Source organism: Cervus canadensis, chromosome 1 (genome assembly GCF_019320065.1).
Source record: "Cervus canadensis isolate Bull #8, Minnesota chromosome 1, ASM1932006v1, whole genome shotgun sequence".
NCBI lineage: Eukaryota > Metazoa > Chordata > Mammalia > Artiodactyla > Cervidae > Cervus > Cervus canadensis.
This window is the reverse complement of record NC_057386.1, coordinates 33046327-33071656: the sequence shown is the minus strand read 5'-3', so window position 1 is coordinate 33071656 and position 25330 is coordinate 33046327. Positions and strand designations below refer to the sequence as shown.

The window sequence follows — 25330 nt, the reverse complement described above, 5'->3', positions numbered from 1 at the left end:
TGGGATCTGAGGGCAGAGAGGCAGGGGGCTTGTTTCTGTCCAGGAAGTTAAACCAAGAGAGGGGTTCCAGGGGACGTGGCCATCTCAGGGGCCCTCTGGCTGTGACCCCTTTATATACCTCTGTGTCCTTGTCTCCTGGAATAATGATGTCCCTGATCCCAACCACATTGCAACTGTGACATTATATCATGGGTATATTTGGCAGTATATATCCTCTTCTCTCTGCCTTTAATATCTTCTAGACTTTCCACCATTCCCAAGTTATATATTCATTCATTAAGTTGTATTGACTATCTTTTTATGTGCACAGCACAATAATTTGCTTTGAAGGATATAAGAAAAGGATAAAAAAATAAAAAAGAAACCTCTTGTTTATTGGATTTAGTATTTCAATCAAGGTGAAGAAAAAGCCATTTGTAGTAATAATGATAGCCAACATTAATTCATTCATTTAACAAGTATTTTTTAGCATGTACTCTGTGCCAGGCACTATTTTAGATACTTGTAATATATATGCCAGTTAACAAAATCAAGTCCTTGCTTTCCCTGGGCCCATAGGTTTCCATCCTGTTTATGATTTCCCCGTCACTGTGTTAAGCAATTTACATGCATGTGCCTACGTGCTCAGTCACTCAGTCATGTCTGACTCCGACCCCATGGACTGTAGCCTGCCAAGGCTCCTTTGTTCATGGAATTTTCCAGGCAAAAATACTGGAGTGGATTGCCATTTCCTACTCAAGCGAATCTTCCCAACCCAGGGATCAAACCCTCATCTCTTGTGTGTCCTGCACTGGCAGGCGGATTCTTTACCACTGCACCACCTGGGAAGCCCATATTTAGTATTTAATTCAGAAAACAATCTTTCTTAGACATTTTTGGGTGGACTGCACAATATTAAAACTTTGTGAATGAGTTGCCAACATTTAAAACTTGAAGCCTTAGAAACCTCCAGATTTCCAGTCTGTCTTGAAACATCAGAAATTGTGGCGGTACAATTCCACATTCACTCTCAAATGGAAAAAACCAGGCTGAAGCCCAGGGCTTTGTCCACAAAGGTCTGTCTAGTCAAGGCTATGGTTTTTCCAGTAGTCATGTATGGTTGTGAGAGTTGGACTATAAAGAAAGCTGAGCGCTGAAGAATTGATGCTTTTGAACTGTGGTATTGGAGAAGATTCTTGAGAGTCCCTTGGACTGCAAGGAGATCCAACCAGTCCATCTTAAAGGAGATCAGTCCTGGGTGTTCACTGGCAGGACTGATGTTGAAGCTGAAACTCCAATACTTTGGCCACCTGATGTGAAGAGCTGACTCATTGGAAAAGACCCTGATGCTGGGAAAGATTGAGGGCAGGAGGAGAAGGACATGACAGAGGATGAGATGGTTGGATGGCATCACTGACTCAATGGACATGGGTTTGGGTAGACTCCGGGAGTTGGTGATGGACAGGGAGGCCTGGCATGCTGCGGTTCATGGGGTCACAGAATCGGACATAACTGAACTGAACTGAACTGAAGCCCAGGGATGGCCACCTCCTTGATAGAAGTTTGCATTTTCTGGTTCCCTGCAGCCCCGCTGCCTGCTGCACAGTGGGGAATTGCTGCGCAGTAGAAAGGCCTCAGGTAGGGAAGTGGTGCAATGAAAACGGTAGCCAGCATACCAACTCTGACAACGGTGTGTAGAATAAATGAGAGGGATGAGAGTCCGGAAACAGGAAGACCAGTTGGGAGGCTGTTGGCAATGATCCAGGCAAGGAAATGATAGAGATCTGACTAGGGTGGTGGTGGTGGCAACAAGCAGAAAGTCAGAGACCAGAGCCACGCTGGGAAGGGAGGCTACATGGGCCTCTCCTTTCTGGGGGCCCAGCCTCCTGGGGTTCCTGATCCTACTCTGTCCCCTAGGTTGCTGGCAGAGAAGCGGCAGGAGCTGCTGGACCAGGCCAATAAGCTGCGGACAGGGCTGTTTAAGATCGATGAAACTAGGGAAAAGGTGGAAGTGATGTCCTTGGAGCTGGAGGATGCCAAGAAAAAGGTGGCTGAGTTCCAGAAGCAGTGTGAGGAGTACCTGGTCATCATCGTGCAGCAGAAGCGGGAAGCGGATGAGCAGCAGAAGGTGCCCCCGCCCCTCCCAGATCGCCCCTGCCCCTCACATCCCCTATTCCCTGTGCCCACCGGGCAGAGGGCCTTCCCAGCCTCCATAAGTTATAGGGCAGGGGCTGCCAGTTCCACTCCTCAAGTCTTCTTTAGCTTTCTCTTGCGTCATTACCACTAGCACCATCACCCCCACTTCTGCTCAAGGTGAAGACAGAACCCTCGTCTTCTCTTATCCCTAGGCCGTCACAGCCAATAGCGAGAAGATCGCGATTGAGGAAGTCAAGTGCCAGGCACTGGCTGACAATGCCCAGAAGGATCTGGAAGAGGCATTACCAGCCCTGGAAGAGGCCATGCGGGTATCAGGATGGGAAGGCGCAGGAAGGAGACTGGGCTGGCCTTCCTTGTTCTCAAAGTCCCCTTGGAAGGGAGGAGAAGAGGGGAACTTCAGCTAATCCTGTCTCCGTAAAGGATCCGTCTTGCCACCTGAGTTGACTCTGGTTCTCAAGTTCATCCCTTTTCTCAGGCCCTGGAGTCTCTGAACAAGAAGGACATAGGAGAGATCAAGTCTTACGGACGGCCCCCGGCCCAGGTGGAGATGGTGTTGCAGGCAGTCATGATCCTTCGAGGCAATGACCCCACCTGGGCAGAGGCCAAGAGGCAGCTAGGTGAGCCAGGAAACTGGAAGGTAATTTATGCCAGTCCACCCAGCATTCCTCTGATCATCTCCTGAGTGTCAGGTGCTCAGAGAGACAGAGATGAAGGATGCACTGTGCCCATTCTCAAAGCACAGAGCCTGGTGGGGAAGAGGAGGCATAACCATCAGGTAAGGTGTCTTCGGTTGTAGGTAACTCATCTTCATTTAAGCAAACAAAAGAAAAAAGAAAGAGGGGCTTCCCTGGTGGTCCAGTGGTTAAGACTGAGCTTCCAGTGAAGGGGAGTGGGTTCAATCCTTCGTCAGAAGATCCCACATGCACCATGACTCAGCCGCACACACACACACACACACACCCCCAAAGGGAGAAGTTGTCGTAGGGATATTGGAATGTATTACAGAATCTAAGGACAGGAGTGCCTTTGTTCCCCACCCCGCAAAAGGAAAAGAATCAGAAAAGGGAAAACAAGGGTCTCTTTTACTCTTGTGATATTTTTCCTGCTCTGAGTTCTATTGGTGGAATGTAGCCTGTAAGCTATAGTTTGGTGACCCCTGCCCTAGAAGAAGGTGCAAAGTATATAGACAGAATGGTGTGTGGGATGGGTGGTCAGGCTGAGAGGGTGGAAGGTACGTGATGGGAGGAGAGGCTGGGGAGGTTGTGGAGGCTCTGGGAGCCTCAAGGGTCTAGATGAGGGAGCATGGCCAGTGGAGGGACTGTGAGATGAGGTCAGGCCTTGGGAACTGAGCCCGGGGAGCATGTGGCTGTGCCTGAGCAGTGGAGGTGAGGCCCCCAATCTTCATCCCCCAGGGGAACAGAACTTCATCAAGTCACTGATCCACTTTGATAAAGACAATATCTCAGACAAGGTCCTGAAGAAGATCGGAGCCTACTGTGCCCAGCCTGACTTCCAGCCTGACATCATCGGCCGCGTGTCACTGGCCGCCAAGTCTCTCTGCATGTGGGTTCGGGCCATGGAGGTAGGCGGTGACAGGCGGGGTGGGAGCAGTGAGGCCGGCTGGGAGGAGGGGGATGGAAGGCTCATGGCAGGTGAGTGGGTGGCGAGTGAGAGGGTGCCTGCTGTCTCCCTGCAGCTCTACGGGCGGCTGTACCGGGTGGTAGAGCCCAAGCGGATCCGCATGAACGCCGCGTTGGCCCAGCTTCAGGAGAAGCAAGCGGCCCTGGCCGAGGCTCAGGAGAAGCTGCGCGAGGTGAGCCTCGTACCTATGTTTTCCGTTTTCCGAGGTGGTAGCTCTCCCAGATTTCGATTTCTATGATGCTTTCTTTCTGTTTATTTCTCCCTAATTCTACCCCCTCCTCCTTATAGTCCTGTCTGCCTCCCACTCTGTGCCTTGTTTAGATGGCTGCCTCTGGCTCGAAAGCTAAGTCAGTTGAGAGGGTTACAAAGGCACAGGGGCGCTGTCTCCAGGGAGCCCTTTCCACAACTGACCTGGAGCTGGCAGTGTTCGCCATCCTTTGTTGGGGTCCTTTGGAGAAGGATCTTGAGACAGTGATGAAATCTGTGTAGCAAATGGGTCTTTGCTCAGGGGATGGGGCTAGGATGTCACATTGCTGCTTAGACCTGGAGGAATACGAGGGTGTTGGAGCCTGGGGTTGTCGTCTGGAGGTAGAGAGGGTTATTTCCTGTGAGAGGGCTAGATAATCCAGAAGGTGCTCTCCTACCAGATACATGCACAAGTAACTCTCCTATCAGGCAGAATATAAGAGCTATTATCAAGAGTTTAAAATTCTTCCAGTCTATCATTTAATTTTCTATCATTGATTTAATAGGTAGTATAAATATATCCACATGGTTTGAAATTCAAAAGGACAAAAGCAGTAAGAATTCTCCCTTTCACCTTCTGCTCTCTAATCACTAGTTCCCCTCCCTTGAAAGTAACTTCTGCCTTCCAATGCAGGGGACACGGGTTTGATCCTGGATCAGGAACTAAGATCCCACATGCTTCAGGGTAACTAAGCCCATGTGCTGCAACCAAGATCCAGCATGGACACACACATACACACAAAGAAGATTCCATTCTGACCCATTTCTGAGGTTTCTAGGGCAGTTTCCAAGCCAGGGGCCCCTAACCTTTGCTGTGTGTCAGAATCGGACCTAGGGAAAATATATATTTTCAGAGATCCAAGCAAATGAGTAATAGTTAAAATTATTTACTCAAGATTTGGATTGAAATGTAATATAGCTGGACTCTGGGCCTCTTCCCAGACCTCAAGTGCTATGTTCAGTGTTTCCCACCTCTGGGTTACTCTGACGGGAAAGAAGGCTTCAAACAGCTGATTTCCAGGCTCCCCCAGAGATTCTTACTTGGTTGGCCTGGCAGGAGCCCAGGGTCAGCACAGTGCTAGCTGCCAGCAGGTGGCTCAGCATGCCTGATTCTGAAGTTCTATTGAAAGCTGTATTTGCATCTTACACTTTCAGTAACAAAGGAGAAATTTCAGTTCCCTGTTTGCTTACTCTTACCAACTAGAGGTCCTCAAAATGTGGTGTGAGATCCCCCACCAGAGACGTAATATGAGGTGCCCTACAAGTGCTTCTCCCAAGAATGACGCTGTTGGCAGCTGACCCTACAGGCCCATTTTTTTTCCACATGTGAAGGGGACAACCCCTAATTTGGCCCAGGATATGATTCATCCAGAGGTGAGAAACCTTTCCTAGTGGATGGCCATACCAGTGAGTGTTTAGGCTTGAAAAAAAGAGAGTAAAAGAGTGAAGATTTCAAGAGAGGTTGAGAGGTAATGATGAATCGAGATGGTGGGGGATTGGAATCAGGAGGTGGGGTTCTATCCCCAGTGCTGGCAGTAACCAGCAAGTCATTTAATCCCACTAAATCTTGGGCATTGGAAGGTACATTCTTAACCTCTGGACCACCAGGGAAGTCCCAGAACAGACTCTTCACCCACCACAGAACTCTTAATTAAGGCCACACTTGCAGACTACATCTCTCCCCTGCCCAAGCCCCATTTCCTAGAAATTGCCCTGCTTCAAACATCCTGTTTCTATAGAGAAAGCCACTCATTCATGGACAAAGCTACAGCCACCTGCCAAGGTCAAAATAACACAGGGTTGGCCTAAAGACTTTCACTGAAGTCATAGAAGTTAAAAGTCAACCACACAAGTGTAAAAACCCACTGGGCCTAACATGAGCCTTACTCACCTTACTCACCTTACTCAGAACACCTGTCCACACGCTGCAGTCTGATCAGGAAACCCCCAGCACTGTCAAAAATGTCTTGGCGGGTTTTCTGGTCTGCATATAGGTATACTCTCTCTTTTTTTAAACCTGTGCCATTGTTTTTTTCATTTTCTCTTTTTTTCCATTTTTTGGTCATGCCATGTGGGTTGTGGGATCTTAGTTCCCCAACCAGGGATCAAACCCACACACCCTGCATTGGAAGAATGGTGTCTTAACCACTGGACTGCTGGGAAAGTCCAAAAGGTATACTCTTGAAGGGATCTGAGAACTAGTAGTCTTATTCTATGCCCGAGTTCTAAGCAAATTGAGAAATAAAAGGCATTTGGCCAAAATATCACCTATAAAGTCTAGGCTGAAGGATGTGGAAGATGTCTGTGAGCAAGTGGCCCTCCTAGTAGGGACCCCCATCTTCAGACAGACTTACCTGGTCTTGGGCATTGTTGGGGGGGCAGAGTGGGACTTGTGCTCACCCCTAAAAAGAAAGGGTCTGAGCTCAGTTGAGCATTCCCAGTTTACTCTTTCCAATTTTACCAGTCAGATCAGTCACCACCTCCCCTGGAGAAGGGTAAGAAAAAGTCCTGGAGGAAGTCTTCCAACACACAAGGGAACAACCAAGACAAAAAATCGTAACAAGCCGTGACCCCAAAGGAAAAAATAAACCCAGAGAAAATTCAGGTTATGGAGAAAACTTGAAAAAAGCAGGCCTCACCTAATTAGTATCATCAGAGAGAGTGATTAAGAAAGAAATGACATCCACAGAACAAAAATAGGATGATAAAAGGCCAAACGAAAAGAATTCTGGGAAATTTAAAAATGATCAAAGTGTGACATTCGGTAGAAGGGTGGGAGGACAGCATCTCAGAACATAATACAAAAGTCAAAACCAGAGACAGAAAACAGAAGAGAGAGAGGAGACACAGCCAACCCCTAAGAATTTCTGAAAGAAAAAACACATCAGGGATAATAGAAAAAGTATTTAATAACCGGTTCGGTCCACACATTGACCTGTCTGAGTGTGTCTCACCATGAGCAGCCCAGCCTGGTTCACACTGGGCACCAACCCGGATCATGATGACATTGACGCTGTTTGTTAGCATTTGACCTTTATAATCAGTCTAGAGACGGAGTACAGAAGACCCAGTGTGGCCTCTGCATGTCAACCTCAACGATGTAAAAATAAAAGTACCGCCTAAAAATTGGGGAAGTGGACACAGCTGGGAAAAACAGGGGAGTGCTTTTGCAGCAGATAAAATGGAACACAATTTTAACGTGTTGGGACTTTCCAGTTGTTAAGATTCTGCACTTCCACTGCAGGGGGCACAGGTTTAATCCTTGATCCCTGGTTGGCAAACTGAGATCCCACATGCCTTGCACAGTGGCAATAAACAAACAAACAAAATATAAATTTATTACTTATAACACTAGATGTTATTTAACATTGTATAAAGGTAGCCAGTAGGAGAGATAAAACTATTAGGAAATTTTGAGAGATTGTGTGTGCTTGCTAAGTAGCTTCAGTCATGTCCAACTCTTTGTGACCCTATGAACTGTAGGTGGCCAGGCTCCTCTGTCCATGGGATTCTCCAGGCAAAAATATTGGAGTGAGTTGCCGTGGCCTCCTCCAGGGAATCTTCCCAACTCAGGGATCGAACCTGCCTCTTTATGTCTCCTGCACGGGTGGGTGGGTTCTTTACCACTAGCGCCACCTGGGAAGCCCTTGAAAGATTCTAAATGCCCTTGAAGTGGTCTTTGTGGGTGTGAAACAAATGGTGAGAATTTTAATTGGTCCCTCTTATTATAGTATTGAAATGAAGTCCACTTAATTTATCAAGTCATGTTCATGTTCTGATTTTTATAACTTGTATCTATCGATAAACATTGTGATACTTGGGGGAAAAAAGAAAAAACTATTAGATGTAGAGATAATGGGATGAGGTGTGTTGATATAAGGGAATCAGATCTTCATCTATCCTTGCATTAATTTCACAGAAATAGTCTAATGTTGATAAAGCAGGAAACAACTGTATAAAATATACTTGTAGTATTCATAGAGGATGAACTAGAAACAGGTCACATTGGCTACCTCAAGAAGGAAGCTGGGTAGATGGAGAAGAGGGTTGGGAGGAAGATTTTTCATGCTTTCATGCCTCTTGAATTTTTAAGTTACCTATTCACAAAGTAAACACAATTAAAATAGAAACTAGCAGTGTCAAGATGTGCTTATGCAAGTACAAGGACACTCATTACAGCTTCCTTAATTATAGAAAACGTTGGGAAGACACAAATGTCCATCAGTAGGAAACTTGTCATATAAATTGTGGTTCCATCATACATAAAATTTGCAGCTGTTAAAAAGAATGAGACAGCTTGACAAGAATGGATTTGAAGACAGGTGAAAAATAGTAGAGTATAAAACAGTGATATTGAATGTTACTATTTATCTTTTTGAAAAACATCATCCATTCAAGAAATATTTATTGAGTGCTGGGCACTACCTGGGTCTAAGGATTCAGTGGTGAATGTGGCACTCCCCTCACGGTGCTTTCATTTTCTTTACTATTGATGGACTCGGTCTGGTAAGTTACCCTAGAAACTGATGACAGTGGTCCCCTCTCAGGTTGGGGCTGGGAGCTGGGGTCGGGAGTGGGAGGAAGACAAACCTGGGCACACTTTTCTTCCTTTGGAATGTTGATTTGTGTGAAACATATTCACCATTCAAAAAAAGATACAAATGGGACAAGTTATTTCCAAAAAAAGTTAAAGATGTTAGGTGTGATAATGGTGTTATGACTATGTCCTTTTCTAAAAAGAGATGCATTATGAGGTATTTAAAGTTGAAATGTCATGAGTTTGTAACATTCTTTAAAATACTTTGCGAAAAACAAGTAGATGGAGTAAATATAGCAAAATGTTAACAAGTGTTAAATCTGGGTGATGGGTGTGTAGGTATTGCTTATATTAGTCTTTTTCTTAGGTTTGAAATTTTTCATAATTATTTTTAATTAAAAAGATTAAAACTGCAAAAATTTAAAGCTATATATATATATGCATGTGTGTGTGTATATATATATATATATATATACGTACATACATACAGTAGCTGCATAAGCATAATAGTCAGAGATAGGTAATTACTTGAAGAAATAAAAAGAGAAATGGTTAAAAAATAATTTGCTACTGAAGAATGGAACTAAGTACAAAAGTGGGCTAGAGGACTGTTGCTTTTCCTTATAACCTCTTTATTTTATTATTTAGGTTTTTAACCTCTGTATTTATTTCTTGTGTAGAAAATCAAAACAGTGAAAACATACAAAATACATAATGAAATATAGATGTATCACGTAGGTTGGCTGCCTCCCAAGAGCCCAGTCTCCACGGGAAGCCAAATTATAATCAGAGTGTTGCTGATGAGTGTGGGCTCAGTGCATGGAGGTGGTTGCGTTAACCTGATGACAAGTGTCATGCAGTAGAGCCTGCCAGATAACCTGGCACATGCGTGTGAGAGCCAGAGCACACTTTCCCTGTGGGCCCCTAGCCTCTGAGTGGTCCATCTGATCCCTGAGTGACACCTTCTTTCTTTAGATGCTCAAGTCACTCAAGGGTGACATTTTGAATCTCCACTTTACTTTAAAAAATGTTCCCTGGAGGGAATTCTCTGGTGGTCCAATGATTAGGGCTCCACGCTTCCACTGCAGGGGCATGGGTTCAATTCCCAGTTGGGGAACTAAGACCCCACATGCCTCCTGGCACAGGCAAAAATAATAATAATAATAATTCCTTGGAGAGCTACTTATCTCATTCCCAAGTTCTTGGAAGTCAACCTCAATAGCTGGGAAAAAAACGAAAATTTCCTTGTGATGAGAACTCAGAAGTCTCTCTCTCAACAACATGGAATGGCGGTTATTTTTGTGCTATCTGGTCCTCTCTTGTCAAAATATCCTGTGTGGTTTATCCCTGTGCTACGAGAGGCCCGTCTCTTCCTCAGCCTTGAGTTCATGACCAAGCAGTTTCCAGGCTCAAGGAAGGAGTGGTGGAGTGATGGAGGCTCAGGAAAGACAACTCACCTGATCACATATATTTGATCTTGTTTTTTCCTTCACAACAACCCTGCAGGGTAGGTGTTAATTTTTTGTACCTGAGGAAACTGAGGCTCCAAGAGATCATTTTTCCCTGAGGTCATAGAGCCACAACATGGCAGAAGGGTAATCCAAAGCCAGAATCGTCTGGCCTCCAGCCTGTGTTAGATCCCCATACTCTGATCCCTCCCAGGTGGCTGAGAAACTGGAGATGCTGAAGAAACAGTATGATGAGAAGCTGGCACAGAAGGAGGAGCTTCGCAAGAGGTCCGAGGAGATGGAGATGAAGCTGGAGCGTGCTGGGATGCTGGTGTCCGGGCTAGCTGGCGAGAAGGCCCGATGGGAGGAGACAGTGAAGGTGAGGCCAGCTGCGCCCCCTGGCTCTCCTCGCTGTTGCCCACCACTGCCACCAGCTCCAGGCCCATTTAGGTGGAGGGACAGGAGGGGAAATGATGGTGATGCTTGGGTGTAGGGACACCCAAGAATGAGGTGTGGGTGTTCTTCCTCTCCCATTTGGTGAGAATAGTGAGGAGAGGCTTTTGTGCCAGGAGGAATCTGCCTCCTTGTATAGGTGGGGCTGGAAAACGCTCACGAGGACCCTGATAGAGCCCACTGGCCTGACTGAAGCCAACCTGGGGCATTTCATCTCTGATCTCAGTGAGCTCCTGGCTTCACAAGAGGGTTAGGCCTTATCACAAGAAGCTAACACTGCTGAATTCCCTGGTGGTCCAGTGATTAAGACTCCATGCTCTCACTGCCGAGGGCCTGGGAGCTAAGATCCCACAAGCCATGTGGCACGACCAAAAAAAAGAGAGAAGAAATAAACATTGCTGTTAAAGTTGGGGAACTCAAGGGAGTCCCCTCGTGGTCTAGTGGTTAGGGTTCGGCGCTGTCAGTGCCACGACCTGGGTTTGATCCCTGGTCAGGGAACTGAGATCCTGCAAGTCACAGGGCACAGCCAAAATATGAAAAAAAAAAAAAAAAAAGATGGGGACCTCAAAAGTCGTGAGAGTAGGGTAGAGTTCTTGGGGCACAAGGATTTAGGAGAGGGAAAGACTCCCTCTGATCTGGACAATGTCCAGAGGAGAGAGTGCCTGCGGAGTTGTCCATGTGCCTCCAGTACTGGGGCCCAGGAAGACTTACACCTACCTCCCCTGCTGTCCTCCAGGGCCTGGAGGAGGATCTGGGCTACCTGGTGGGAGACTGTCTCCTGGCAGCTGCCTTCCTGTCCTATATGGGGCCCTTCCTGACCAACTACCGGGATGAGATTGTCAACCAAATCTGGATCAGGAAGGTGAGGCAGGGCTCAGGTGTGATGCATGAGCTCCTGGGCTCTGAGATCACAGCCTCTGGGAATAACAGAGATGTTGGGAAGGGGCAGGGGTGCTGGGCTCTGATATCCAGGCTGAAGCTCGGGGCTCCTTCCACACAGATTTCAGAGCTGCAGGTTCCTTGCTCACCCCGCTTCACATTCGATAACTTCCTGTCCAATCCTACCAAAGTTCGGGACTGGAACATTCAAGGGCTGCCCTCGGATGCCTTCTCCACTGAGAACGGCATCATTGTCACCCGTGGCAACAGGTGAGGATGCTGCTGGGAGCACAAGGCCGAGCGAAGGCTGAGTCTATCTTCTGACTCACACTTACTCCTTCAGGTGGGCGCTGATGATCGATCCGCAGGCCCAGGCCCTGAAATGGATCAAGAACATGGAAGGAAATCAGGTATAGGGCTGGGGATGGGGGAGGGCTGATATGTCCCCTTAGATTCTCTTCCTAAGCCTGATTCTTTCTGAGGTTCTACCCTTTGGCTATAACCGATCTTGTATCCCTCAGCATTTCTTCCATAGTTTTCCTTGCTTTCCAGGGCCTACAGATCATCGACCTGCAGATGAACGATTACCTCCGAATCCTAGAAAACGCCATCCAGTTTGGATATCCAGTTCTGCTCCAGAACGTGCAGGAATATCTGGATCCTACACTCAACCCTGTGCTCAACAAATCTGTAGCTCGAATTGGTCAGGGCCCAGGCTTATGGGGGGTTGGGCTGAGACAAGCCAGGTCGGACCCATGTTAGGAAAGCATTGGGTCTTTGGCTGTGTCTCCTACTACCCTGTTCCTGTATTCACACAGACCTGGGTTGGGGCCGTAGGCAGGCTGAGTCCCTGCTACTGGATTCCAGTTGGGGAACAATGGGTCAGCCCACACTTGGTCATGTGGAGTCCCTGCCCTTGACCCTCCTGTCAGTGCAGGTGGTCGGTTGCTGATGCGCATCGGAGATAAGGAGGTGGAATACAACCCTAACTTCCGTTTCTACATCACCACCAAGCTCTCCAACCCCCACTACAGCCCAGAGACCTCAGCCAAGACCACCATTGTCAACTTCGCTGTCAAAGAACAGGTGGGTGGGGGAGGATGCCTAGACTGAACCAGAGTGAATCCAGAGGGCTGTAGAGTCAGCCAGGACTGAGAAAAGGCTGAGATTGTGTCGGGCAGCTGGGGATGTCGGGCTTGAGAGGTGTAAAGGGATGTAAAGGGTAAAGGTCACTGGAGTGGGATTCTTACCACGGGTCCTGGCCATCTCAGGGTCTGGAGGCCCAACTGCTGGGCATTGTGGTCCGGAAGGAGCGGCCGGAGCTGGAGGAGCAGAAGGACTCGCTGGTCATCAATATCGCTGCCGGCAAAAGGAAGCTTAAGGAGCTGGAGGATGAGATCCTTCGGTGAGACCCTGCCTCCCTCAGCCCACAGCCCGCGGGTCTGCTCGCAGGCTTGACTACAGTCCCGGGGATGCTGATGAGGGGTCGCCCCTCCCCTACTCCCGGCCGGGCGCAGCACCCGCTGAAGCCCCTTTATCCACGCGCCTCTTGGCTTTTCTCCAGGCTGCTGAACGAGGCCACGGGCTCCCTGCTAGATGACGTGCAGCTGGTGAACACCCTGCGGACCTCCAAGATAACCGCCACCGAGGTGACCGAACAGCTGGAGACCAGTGAAACCACGGAGATCAACATCGACCTGGCCCGAGAGGTGAGCTATATCGCCCTCCGGCCCCGCCCCCTTTCCGAGCCCCCGCCCCTCCGACCCTGACTCCACCCCCTCCGCAGGCTTACCGCCCGTGCGCCCAGCGGGCCTCTGTGCTGTTCTTCGTGCTCAACGACATGGGCCGCATCGACCCGATGTACCAGTTCTCCCTGGACGCCTACATCAGCCTCTTTATCCTCAGCATCGACAAGAGCCATCGCAGCAACAAGCTGGAGGACCGCATCGACTACCTGAACGAGTACCACACCTACGCTGTCTACAGGTCTGGGCTCCTCGCCGCGCCCTGCGCGCGCCCTCTGTGAGGCCCCGAGGCTCTGTGCATGCCCACCCCTCTGGTTACTTGTGCTTTGGAGCTGACCCTGCCACCGCCCCTGGTCCCCTGCTCTTCTCACCATACACCTCCCCTGGACAGTGTCCACCCTCTGGCTGACCATCACTCACGGGCTGACCAGTCCCAGTCCGTGTCTCCCTTCCGTTAGCCTTGTGTGGAGGACCTTCCCCTGTACCAGCACTTCTCAAAAGGTTAATGTGTCCAGGACATAGGCTAATGTAGACTCCGACTCAGTAGGTCTGGGCTGGGACCTGGGAGCCTGCATTTCTAACAAGCTCCCGGGTGAAGCTGCTGCTCCTGGTCTGTGGCTCCCACTTTGCGTAGTGAGGTTCCTGACCCCCACCTGGACATCCCACAGACCCCTCAAGGTCAACCTGTTTCACGTCCAACTCGTTGTCTCCCCTCTTTCTTCAGGGGCTGCACCCCTGAGTGGCACCAACAGCCACCTCCCAACCACCTGAACTGGGAGAGATTCCTGGCTCTTCACTGTCCCTCACCTCTCAGATCAGTCCACAGGTTTTGCTCATGATTCTTCCTGCACACTGTTCCCCCATCCCACCCAGGTCTCTCCACTGCCATGACTCACTTCAGTAGAGGCTGCTGTGATCTTTCTTTCTGAATTCCCCCATGGGTTCCCAACAGGTCCTTCTGCCTTCAGCTCTGTGCCTCTCCAATCTGTCCTGTGGTCAGCAACATGAGCCTTTCAAACACATGAATCTGGCCATGCCACCCCAGCCCCGGCTTCCATTCTGTGGTAGTTGTTTTGTGTCCAGTAGCCATAAAGTCCTCCATACCTTGGCTGCCACCTGCCCCCCAGCCTCACCTTCCCCCTCCTTACACTGGACCCTGAGGATCGCTGATGCCCTGCACACCATGGTTTACTCACCACCACAGCCTCCTTGGCCTGTATCTGAGCTCTCCCTGGCGTCCTCTCCTCTCCTCTCTGCCACATCACGGTAACTCTGCTGCACCTCCGGCTCTGCTCCAGGCAGGGGGAGTGCTGCCACTCTTGTATAGGATTCATCTTGTCACATGGTAACCTCTCGTGTCCTCTCATATGGTCTCTCGCTTGTCCTCCCCACTCTGCCTGACTTCCTCGAGGACAGCAGGACAGAGACTGTATTCGTTCACCTTTGTGTCTTCAGGACTTGGCAGAGTACCTGGCACATAGCCGGGGTCCAGTCAGTGTTGAGGAGATTCTGGGAGAATTACATCCTCTCTCTAGAGCCCTGAAGGCTAGGCTGTGTACAGGAGGTTTGGATTCGAGGTTGATGAAGGTCCTCCCTATAGGCAGGGCTCTGTGATTGTTGGGCCTTCACCCAGGAAGCCTCGATGCTGAGTATCCTGCCTCCCACACCCCCCACCCCTCTCCCCTCCCAGGTACACCTGCCGCACGCTTTTTGAGCGCCACAAGCTGCTATTCAGTTTTCAGATGTGTGCCAAAATCCTGGAGACTTCTGGGAAACTCAACATGGATGAATACAATTTCTTTCTACGCGGGGGTGTGGTGAGTTGGGTAGAGAGTATATCTGAGTGTGGGGTGAACAAAGTCGGGAGTGGACCCCAGATCCAGAGGGTAAGCCCAGGATCCAGCAAGTGAGTGAAGGAAAGCTGGCAGGAGCAGGTTACGACAAACTCTTGGGGGCCGTGGGGAGTGACTTGCCCGCATTACAGGTGGGGCTTTGAGCCCCTTCCCTGTGACCCACTGATTGGCGTGACCTGGCCACTCTTTCACTGTCTCTCAGGCCACTCCTTCCCCATCCTGAATTCCGTGGTCACTGTTACACTCTCTCCCTTCCAAACACCCTCAGCCCCTTTGCCTCCTCCCCACTCCAGCTGCACAGGCTACTCACTGTCACAGGCATGTCCCACCCCAGGGCCTTCACACCAGCTGTTCTTTCTGCCAGAAAAGTGTTCCCCTAGGTGTACACTGTGCCCGCCCTCTCCTCCTTTAAGGTTTGATTCCAATCTCACCTCACTGAGACTTCCTTGACTGTCTTATTATTTCCAGCTACCCTTAAGCACTTCCCTTAAGCACGTCCACTTAATCTTCCTCAACTTATTCTCTTTTTCCATGGCACTGCCATCTGTAACCTACTAGATAATTATTTGTTGTCTTTTTGGTTCATTATCTGCCATCCCATGTGGGAAAATAAGCTCCTCAAGGGCAGAGGTATTTGTGTTCTGTTCAGTGGTGTGTATCGAGTGCTTAAAACACAGTTGGTGAACAATAAATATTTGTTAAATTAATAAGTGACAGTGAACAGGTTGTGCTTCTCTGAAGGGTGCAGCTGCAATTGCCATCATTCAGGTAGAAGGCAGTATTGCCAGGAAACCACCAGAGGGCGCCCGCTTCCTAACTTTGGACTGTGCTGTCACCCACATGGTGGCTCAGAGAAACAGGCTCCCCCTTTCCTTCCATTTATTTCCCCAATCAAGGTGGATTCCAGTCCATCTCAGATTCCTGCATTCATTTCTTCATTTTGTTTCATGAAATACTCATCTTGGCTTTTTCACCTTGAAAAAAAAAACAAAACCGTTCTTTTGGGATAGTCTGGGTCAATGCTTTTCTCCTCTCTTGTACCCCCCACCCCAGGTCTTGGATCGTGAGGGCCAGATGGATAACCCATGTACCACCTGGCTCGCAGACGCCTACTGGGATAACATCACAGAGCTGGACAAACTGACCAACTTCCATGGGCTCATGAACTCCTTTGAGCAGTATCCTCGGGACTGGCACCTGTGGTACACCAACGCCACCCCCGAGAGGGCCATGCTGCCAGGTGCCTGGCGCCAGGCCTCCATCTCCTTTCTCTTCTCTCCTTCAGCCACACAACTGCTCTTTCCTCTAATTCCTCCCATATCTCTCCCAAGTTCCCTCAGCGCATCTGCCCCCTGGCGCAGTGTCCCCGCAGGCGCCTCTTTGTTCAGATTCCCTGCTCCTCCAGGCTCACTAACGCTAACCTTAATCTTGTCCCCAGGTGAGTGGGAAAACGCCTGCAATGAAATGCAACGAATGCTGATTGTTCGCTCCCTGCGTCAGGACCGCGTGGCCTTCTGTGTAACTTCTTTCATCGTCTCCAACCTTGGCTCCCGCTTCATTGAGCCTCCTGTGCTAAACATGAAGTTGGTCAGTGGCTTTTTTGCCTTTCCACCTGCTTCTCCCTGTCCCAGTCTGCCACCCGCACTTCCTCAGTCTCTCCCGAGACCTCACCTGGCCTTCTGCCTAAGGTCACGCCCTGTGCTGCTGGCAGGTGATGGAGGACTCGGCCCCACGGACCCCACTGGTGTTCATCCTGTCCCCTGGCGTGGACCCCACCAGTGCCTTGCTCCAGCTGGCTGAGCATACAGGCATGGCCCAGCGCTTCCATGCCCTGTCTCTGGGCCAGGGCCAGGCCCCCATCGCGGCTCGGCTCCTCCGAGAGGGTGTGGTTCAGGGTCAGTGTCTACCCAGTTCTTCTGCCCCCAACCATGGCCCTGGCCTGACTGTCCACCAGCTCCCACCTGTCACCCTGCTGTCACTGCAGCTCCTACCTCTCCAGAAGGCCTTGGGGGCTGGCACCTGAGCACTTGGACCCTCCCCCTAAACTATCCCCCCCCAACCAGAGGAACAGTGGGGGGACAGACAGGGCATAGGGAGTGGTTCCCACCACATCAGCACCTCCTTTCAGGACACTGGGTGTTCCTCGCCAACTGCCACCTGTCGCTGTCCTGGATGCCGAACCTGGATAAACTGGTGGAGCAGCTGCAGGTGGAGGATCCGCACCCTTCCTTCCGCCTCTGGCTCAGCTCCAGCCCCCACCCAGACTTCCCCATCTCCATCTTGCAGGCCAGCATCAAGATGACCACAGAGCCACCAAAGGTATTGGCAACTGTAGACAGCCAGCAGTGACCATGCCAGCGGGCCTACCTGTCCTCCTCCTGGCCTCAGAGAGACGGTTTAACCTTAACAAGAAGGCTGCTTTTTTGATTCTACTCTCCTCTAAAAAATTCCACCTCTGTGTGCCAAACTCTGAGAACATAGTAGTAATAGCTAACTTTTTTTGAGTGTTATTACATGCCAGGCATTGTTCTAAATGCTTATGTTTATTAATTCATTTAACACACACACACACATGCGCACTTATCAGGTAAGTACTATCAGTCCCATTTTACAGGTAGGAAACTGAGGCAAAGGAAGAGTATATAACTAGCGTGTGGACCTGTCAGCCCCTTCCTCCTCTGGACACTTCCTTACATTCTCTCCCTACTGTCACTTGCTGGCCTTTCTCCTTCCCTCCAGCTCTACTGAAATTTTTATCTCCAGTACTACGAGGTCACCTTGGAATGCAATCATACCAGTCTTTTAAAATCTGATCATGTCACTACATCCTGCCCATTTACCTCTGCTTAAACTGTTTTAGTAGCTTCTCATTGCTTTTAATCAAGTTCAAAACCCCATTCACATGGCCAGTGTGCCCCATGAGCACCTCTGCTGCTTTGTCTGTCACAACTTTCCCCTTCACTTTCTTCACCTACACTATCAACTTTTAAAATTGTTCCACTGTCCTTCCTCAACAGACTCTGTGTTCTCCAGCCTGGTGCTTTTTCATGCACTGTCCTCCCTATTTTCCTCCCCACCCCCTTCTTTGCCCCTTCAGGTCTCAGTCCCACCAGCACTTTCTCAGGAATCCTCTTCACTGTTCCCTCCAACCTTCTGCTGCAAGCACTTTACACCTATTAGTGTGGTTCTGGTCAATACCTGACTTCTTCTCTAGACTGTAAGCTCAAGAGGGCAGAGACCATGTCTTTTTCTTCTCCCTCACCATTTTGCTCATCCTGTGACTAATACAGGGACCTGTTGGTAGTAGGTGCTCAATAAATGAGGACTAATCAGATGCACAGGCATGCGGATGTCTTTCATCATTAAATCCTTCTTTGGCCACCTTGGGGAGGCTGGCACAGTTGACTGTCCCCCCAGTTTCCCTGACACACTCCTGGTCCCCCTTCTGTTTCTTGCGACATCATCGATTACTTCTGTGTTTGTTTCTCCTCCTGTCCTCTCCTCATTCTACATTTCCTCCCTTCACAAGTTGATGGAGAAACTGTCCTCTTCCTGATTTCAACCCCAATCCCCATCTCTGGCTCCATTACTGAACTCAGTGCCAGGTGTGAGTTCCATCTGGTTACAAAGTACTTCTTTTTGGCACTCCAGCACCATAAATTAGGAGCTCTCAAAACAAGTCTTCAGCTCCTGCGCGCAGATTATCTCCTCGGCCCATTTTTGTTAATCAGTCAGTTCAGTTGCTCTGTCGTGTCTGACTCTTTGTGACCCCACAGACTGCAGCATGCCAGGCTTCCCTGTCCATCACCAACTCTTGGAGCCTACTCAAACTCATGTCCATCGCATCGGTGATGCCATCCAACCATGTCATCCTCTGTCGTCCCCTTTTCCTCCCGCCCTCAATCTTTCCCAGCATCAGAGTCTTTTCCAATGAGTTGGTTCTTCACATCAGGTGCCAAAGTATTGGAGTTTCAGCTTCAGCATCAGTCCTTCTAATGAATATTTGGACTGATTTCCTCTAGGATTGACTGGTTGGATTTCCTTGCAGTCCAAGGGACTCTCAAGAGTCTTCTCCAACACCACAATTCAAAAGCATCAGTTCTTCAGTGCTCAGCTTTCTTTATAGTCCAACTCTCACATCCATACATGACTACTGGAAAAAACCATAGCTTTGACTAGACAGATCTTTGTTGGCAAAGTAATGTCTCTGCTTTTTAATATGCTGTCTAGTTTTGTCATAGCTTTTCTTCCAAGGAGCAAGCGTCTTTTAATTTCATGGCTGCAGTCACCATCTGCAGTGATTTTGGAGTCCCCCCAAATAAAGTCTCTCACTGTTTCCATTGTTTCCCCATCTATTTGCCATGAAGTGATGGGACCAGATGCCATGATCTTAGTTTTCTGAATGTTGAGCTTTAAGCCAACTTTTTCACTCTCCTCTTTCACTTTCATCAAGAGGCTCTTTAGTTCTTCTTCGCTTTTTGCCATGAGGGTGGTGTCCTCTGCGTATCTGAGGTTATTGATATTTCTCCGGGCAATCTTGATTCCAGCTTGTGCTTCATCCAGCCTGGCATTTCGCATGATGTATTCTGCATATAAGTTAAATAAGCAGGGTGACAATACAGCTTTGATGTACTCCTTTCCCGATTTGGAACCAGTCTGTTGTTCCATGTTGTTAATGGCACCACTAATTTTTAAAAGTCTATGTTTAAAGTTGATTTTTATTTACCTTTATTTTCTTCTGTCAACAGAAGTATTCTGTCTTCCTGTTAAAAAAATGTCAAACAGTTCAGATATGTGTTGTCAAAGAGACGCAACCCTTCTTTTTTAAGAGCCTTTCTTATTGCCTTCTAAGAGAGACATGTGCCTTATAGCCAGAGGGCCCTCTGTTGGCTGAACCCACCCTCTATGATGGGTAGAGGTGTGTTGGCCCTGAGGTAGGTGCTGTTTAGGTCAGTTTAATAAGTAGTAAGCATGGAAGCAATGATGAATGGGAGTAAATCCCAGGAGGAAAGAGGAACCAGATAGGATGGCTCTGCAGTGGATGGGTCACCAGGGGAGGGAGTCCTGTCGGAGGTCAGCCCAGGAGAGCTGTCCATGAAAGGCCACCTTCTGGTGATGCAGAACCTTCCTGCAATCCACCAAACCTTCTGAGAAAGGACATTCAGGCGTGCTTGGTGCAACTGAATTCCTTTTAGAAGCTGACAAAGAGGCCAATATTTTAAAAAATTTTTTGAAAATAACTTTAAATTTACAGAAAAGTTGTAAGAATAATAGTACAGAGAACCCCCTATACGTTACCCAGATCCATCTGTAGTTAACATTTTGTCCCACTTGCCTTATCATTTGATGTCTGTTTTTCTCTCTCTCCACTCACACTTCTTCTGAAACATTTGAGAGTAAATTATATATCCTGGCCCTTTGCTGCCACATACTGTAGTGTATTTCAGTGGAAAGGACTCACTCCTAAGAATCAGGGTGTTCTCTTATATAACTGCAACATGGTTGCTGACTTCAATAAATTGATACACTATTTTAATCTAAATATATTATGTGTTCCAATTTTGTTAAGTGTTGCAGTCCTCACATACATATACAGATGGGTTTCTAGGCCCTTTATGTTGTTCATTGATCAAGTTGTTTATCCTGGGGTCAGTATACACTGTGTTAATTACTCTCTAGCTCTATAATCATTCTTGATGGCTGGGGAAGGCAAATCCTCCTACCTTATTCTTCTCTAGGCTATTCCTGATCTTTTATTCTCTAACATAAATTTTGGAATTAGCTTGTCAAGTTTCACCAAAAATGTCCTATTGATCAATTTGGGGGAAATCAACATCTTTAGGATATTGAGCTTCTCAATCCATGAGTACAGTAGGTCTCTCCATTTATTCTTTCTTTTAATAAAATTTTGTAAATTTTCTAAAGATATATATATTTATATTAGATTTATTCTTTGGTGCTTTACATGACTTGATGATGTTGTAAATGATAGTTTTTAAAATCAGATTTTCTTTTTGTTCCTGGTCTATCCAATGTTCTTACTTCCGTTTTCTCCCTGCTCCCTTCTGTCCATCATGATGAATCTCCTTAGAACACTGTTTCAATGTATCACTGTCCTATTCAATGTATCACTGGAGCCTGAAGTGGCTCCAGGGTTCCTGGTGAATTGGGTCCAGTCGGCTCAAGCTGCCCTTCTTACTGTATCGCCATCTGCTCACGGTCCTTCTTACTCTGAGCGCTTGGACTTGATTTCAGTTAGATCCTCTTCTCACTTTATCTCCCCTTCGTGCCTTTATTCCTTCAGTTCTTCCCATCTCTGGACAGCCAAGGCCCTCCTCTCAGCCTCATTACATTCTTCCTATTTGTAAGACTTAGCCAAACTCCAACCTGCTCATGAAGCCTGATAAATCCAATCATATAGCTCATTCCTCTTTGATGATATGTCACTATATACTGACCCTTTGCACAAGATTGTGTACATTTCTTATTAATTAGGCCATGTCGGGTCTTAGTTGTGTCACACAGAATCTTACATTGTGGCATGTGGATTCAGTAGTTGTGGTGCAAGGGCTTAGTTGCTTGGTGGCATGTGGGATCTTAGTTCCCTCACTGGGATCACACCCACATCCCCTGCATTGCAAGGCAGATTCTCAACCAATGGACCACGAAGGAAGTTCCTATGTTTATGTTTTTGTTAATATTTTCTGGCAATCACAAATTGAGTTGGTCTACCCACCACTGAGAACATCACGGTTGAGGGGATCAAGGCGTGGGGGTGGAGACAAGACAGGGCTGCCACAAGTCCATACAGTGCCCGTGTGTGAAGGGAAAGACAGCAAGCCCTGTGATGAGTGCATGTCTTGGCATGCAGCTCAAGGGCTGGATTTCAACTTTCACTCATTTCTTCAGCCAGTGCCCTTATGCAGTGAGCAACCTCCACAACTGAACATGATGGTGCTAGTGTTAGGGCCAAGCAAGATGCACGTCATCCCATCTCTGTATTTCCTTGTCCCAGGGCCTAAAGGCCAACATGACCCGTCTTTACCAACTGATGACAGAACCACAGTTTTCCCGCTGCTCCAAACCCACCAAGTATAAGAAGCTGCTGTTTGCACTGTGCTTCTTCCACTCTGTGTTACTTGAACGCAAGAAGTTCCTGCAACTTGGCTGGAACATCATCTATGGCTTCAATGACTCTGACTTTGAGGTTTGTGCTGACCAGGGTCCCTCACCCCGCCCTCCCTCCTTACACTTTCTGCCCCAAGGCTGCCCTGCAGGAATCGTCACTGCCCTGCAGGAAGCCCCTGCCATAACTCTGTGTGGGGCTGGGGGCTTGGGCTGGGGCCATGCACAGGTGTCCGAGAACTTGCTGAGCCTCTACCTGGACGAGTATGAGGAGACGCCCTGGGATGCACTCAAGTACCTCATCTCCGGGGTCAACTATGGTGGACACGTCACGGATGACTGGGACCGGCGCCTGCTCACCACCTACATCAACGACTATTTCTGTGACCAGGCTCTCTCGACCCCCTCCTACCGGTGAGGGGGCCACTGAATGGGGTACCAGGTGGCAGGATTGGGGGTAGGGGCAGTATTTGAGGAGTAAATGGGAGATTGGCTTGGGGGGCAAAGTAAGAGCACAGAGTTGGATGGATAGGGCCTTGGCTTGGCATGGGAGACCCAAGTCCCCACAGCGCGGTGATAATTCTTCACTGACTCCCCAGGTTGTCAGTGTTGGAGACCTATTTTATCCCCAAGGATGGGAGCCTGGCCTCGTACAAAGAGTACATAAGCATGTTGCCTGGCATGGATCCCCCAGAGGCTTTTGGCCAGCACCCCAATGCCGACGTGGCCTCCCAGATCACGGAGGCACGCACTCTCTTTGAGACTCTGCTTTCCCTGCAACCCCAGATTACACCCACCAGGGCCGGAGGCCAGAGTCGGGAGGAGAAGGTAAGGACAGACAGACAGACACCTGGGGGAGGGAAAGCAAGGAGGAAGAGAGGTCTGCACTCAGCGCTCCTGCCTTGGCAGGTCCTTGAGTTGGCTGCCGATGTGAAACAGAAGATCCCGGAAATGATCGACTATGAGGGGACCCGAAAACTACTGGCTATGGACCCCTCCCCACTCAATGTGGTCCTTTTGCAGGAGATTCAGAGATACAACAAGCTGATGGAGACCATCCTGTGAGATGGGGGGAAGTGGGGCTCTGTGGAACGCAGGGAGGGGGCAAGAGGAAAGGCCTTCACGCCCTGCCTAGGATGGCTCTCCCAGGTCCATCCCGTCCATAACCCTCCACCTTTTCCCATCCAGCTTCTCACTGACAGACCTAGAGAAAGGCATCCAGGGCCTCATCGTCATGTCTACCAGCCTGGAAGAGATTTTCAATTGCATTTTTGATGCCCATGTCCCACCGCTCTGGGGAAAGGTAAGATTATCTCACTGTTGATCCTTCTCCAACAATGAACTCTCCTTTCACCCCTGGACCCACAGCCTCCTGGTCCTAGGGAAGCCTATAGCAGAAAGCAGTGAGCCTGGGCTTTGGAGTCAGACAGGTTCAAGGCTGAAATCTGACTCTGCCCTTCACTGACTGACTTTGCAAAGTTATTAACATAGAAACTTACCCAGGGCAAGTTCCTAAGCTTCTCCAAGGATGTCTCAAGGATTCCTGGTACTGTGCACCTTAAAAGGTGCTTCATTAATGGTAACTGGTTAGTATTGCTGGTGCTGTTGTTAATAGTTGTCATTTTATGCTTCTTTCCTGGAAATGGGCTTTTGGAGAGCTTTGCCAAACTATGGTTTGGGGAAGAGGGGCTGACACCATATATTCTTCTATCTGCTTCAAGTGTTCACAGTAAAAATTTGAATGCATGAGTAAGTGAGTGAATAAATACACACTACCTCCTGCTCCAGGCCTACCCCTCACAGAAGCCATTGGCCTCATGGACCCGGGACTTGGCCATGCGTGTGGAGCAGTTTGAGATGTGGGCCAGCCGCGCACGGCCTCCTGTGATCTTCTGGCTCTCTGGCTTCACCTTTCCCACTGGCTTCCTCACTGCTGTGCTGCAGTCTTCAGCTCGTCAAAACAATGTGAGCCACATGGACAATGTGATGGGAACGGATACTGATGATAAGTACTTGCTCTTCTCTCTGTGTGTGGGAGGATCCTCCCTTATTCTCACCTTCAATCTCCAGATTTCAGTGGACAGCCTCTCTTGGGAGTTTATCGTTTCCACTGTGGATGACAGCAACCTAGTGTATCCACCCAAGGTGGGTGCCACATGTGCTTAGGGTTCTGAGCAGAGGGGAGTCTGGTGGAGGAGGAGGGGCTGGGAGCAAAGGTGGGAAACGACTGGTTGAGAGGGAGGGGAGGAGAGAGGTGGCAGGACAGGGGTGGGGGCATTGGCAATTGAGGGCCTGGATTTACCCCCAGCCTGTCCCCATGTCTTCCCAGGACGGTGTCTGGGTTCGGGGTCTATACCTGGAGGGTGCTGGCTGGGACCGGAAGAACTCCTGCTTGGTGGAGGCAGAGCCCATGCAGCTTGTCTGCCTCATGCCCACCATCCACTTCCGGCCTACTGAGAGCCGCAAGAAGAGTGCCAAGGGTGGGACAGTTTGCCCGCCCCCTCCCTAGTTTCCATCCTAACCCAGCCTCCACCCCACCCTCCCCCCACACCTGCTCCTGCCCTGCTCTTCCAGCGGCTCCAGGGCCTGGTTCATTCGGCTCCCCTTTCCTGCAGGCATGTATTCCTGTCCCTGCTATTACTATCCCAACCGGGCCGGCACCTCAGACCGCGCATCCTTCGTCATTGGCATCGATCTCCGCTCTGGGACCATGACCTCTGATCATTGGATCAAGAGGGGCACTGCTCTACTCATGAGCCTGGATAACTGAGAGGGCCTCCTCTTCTTTCCGTTTGGGGGGTGGGGGTCGAGGACTCCAGGAGCCAAGGCTGATAACGTACCTCGGACAGAGGCTAAGATTCACTCAGTCCTTGACCTCGGTTGAATTTGTCGCGTGATGAGGCCCTGGTAATACCTAGTCGTGTTAATCGTGAAGAATTGTATCGGAGCTCAGCTCAGTAAAACACCCCGACCACACGCCTCAAGTCTCTCAATGGGATGGTTGGAGCTTGGGGGGAGGGGGGGTGGTCGGGAGGAAGCCCAGGCCTTACGGAGGATGAGAGCTCCTGTGGGCTGCTGCCGGATAGAGAAAGCAGCAAGGGAAGTGGGAGGTCTTGGGAGGGAGAGGAGGCGTGGCCTCAGCGAATGGGCAGGGCAGTGGGGCCTAAAGAAGGTGTGGCTAAATCTCTGGGCAGGACTCGAGCTGGTGGGGCGGGGCTTACTTTGGAAGGGCGCGTGATCCAAATGGAATAGGGGTTTGTCAGTCAG

At 49.2% G+C, this 25330-nt stretch overlaps 1 protein-coding gene across 1 annotated transcript in view; it reads left to right on the top strand.

Moving 5' to 3' along the window:
* The window catches only part of DNAH2 (dynein axonemal heavy chain 2), a 106011-nt gene extending 80977 nt beyond the window's left edge, over nt 1-25034 (top strand). Inside the window, exons 59-86 of the mRNA XM_043475089.1 lie at nt 1897-2107; nt 2328-2444; nt 2612-2753; nt 3549-3718; nt 3833-3949; nt 10223-10387; nt 11198-11323; nt 11462-11610; nt 11684-11750; nt 11893-12043; nt 12278-12426; nt 12612-12745; nt 12905-13049; nt 13127-13326; nt 14776-14902; nt 15992-16178; nt 16377-16525; nt 16650-16833; nt 17067-17257; nt 21954-22145; nt 22293-22477; nt 22663-22891; nt 22973-23124; nt 23252-23366; nt 23852-24028; nt 24134-24208; nt 24393-24543; nt 24679-25034. Coding sequence (XP_043331024.1) covers nt 1897-2107; nt 2328-2444; nt 2612-2753; nt 3549-3718; nt 3833-3949; nt 10223-10387; nt 11198-11323; nt 11462-11610; nt 11684-11750; nt 11893-12043; nt 12278-12426; nt 12612-12745; nt 12905-13049; nt 13127-13326; nt 14776-14902; nt 15992-16178; nt 16377-16525; nt 16650-16833; nt 17067-17257; nt 21954-22145; nt 22293-22477; nt 22663-22891; nt 22973-23124; nt 23252-23366; nt 23852-24028; nt 24134-24208; nt 24393-24543; nt 24679-24833 — 4312 coding nt within the window. The 3' untranslated portion in view covers nt 24834-25034. The remainder of the gene's footprint in view (nt 1-1896; nt 2108-2327; nt 2445-2611; nt 2754-3548; nt 3719-3832; nt 3950-10222; nt 10388-11197; nt 11324-11461; nt 11611-11683; nt 11751-11892; nt 12044-12277; nt 12427-12611; nt 12746-12904; nt 13050-13126; nt 13327-14775; nt 14903-15991; nt 16179-16376; nt 16526-16649; nt 16834-17066; nt 17258-21953; nt 22146-22292; nt 22478-22662; nt 22892-22972; nt 23125-23251; nt 23367-23851; nt 24029-24133; nt 24209-24392; nt 24544-24678) is intronic.
* Nucleotides 25035-25330: the final 296 nt, after the last annotated feature.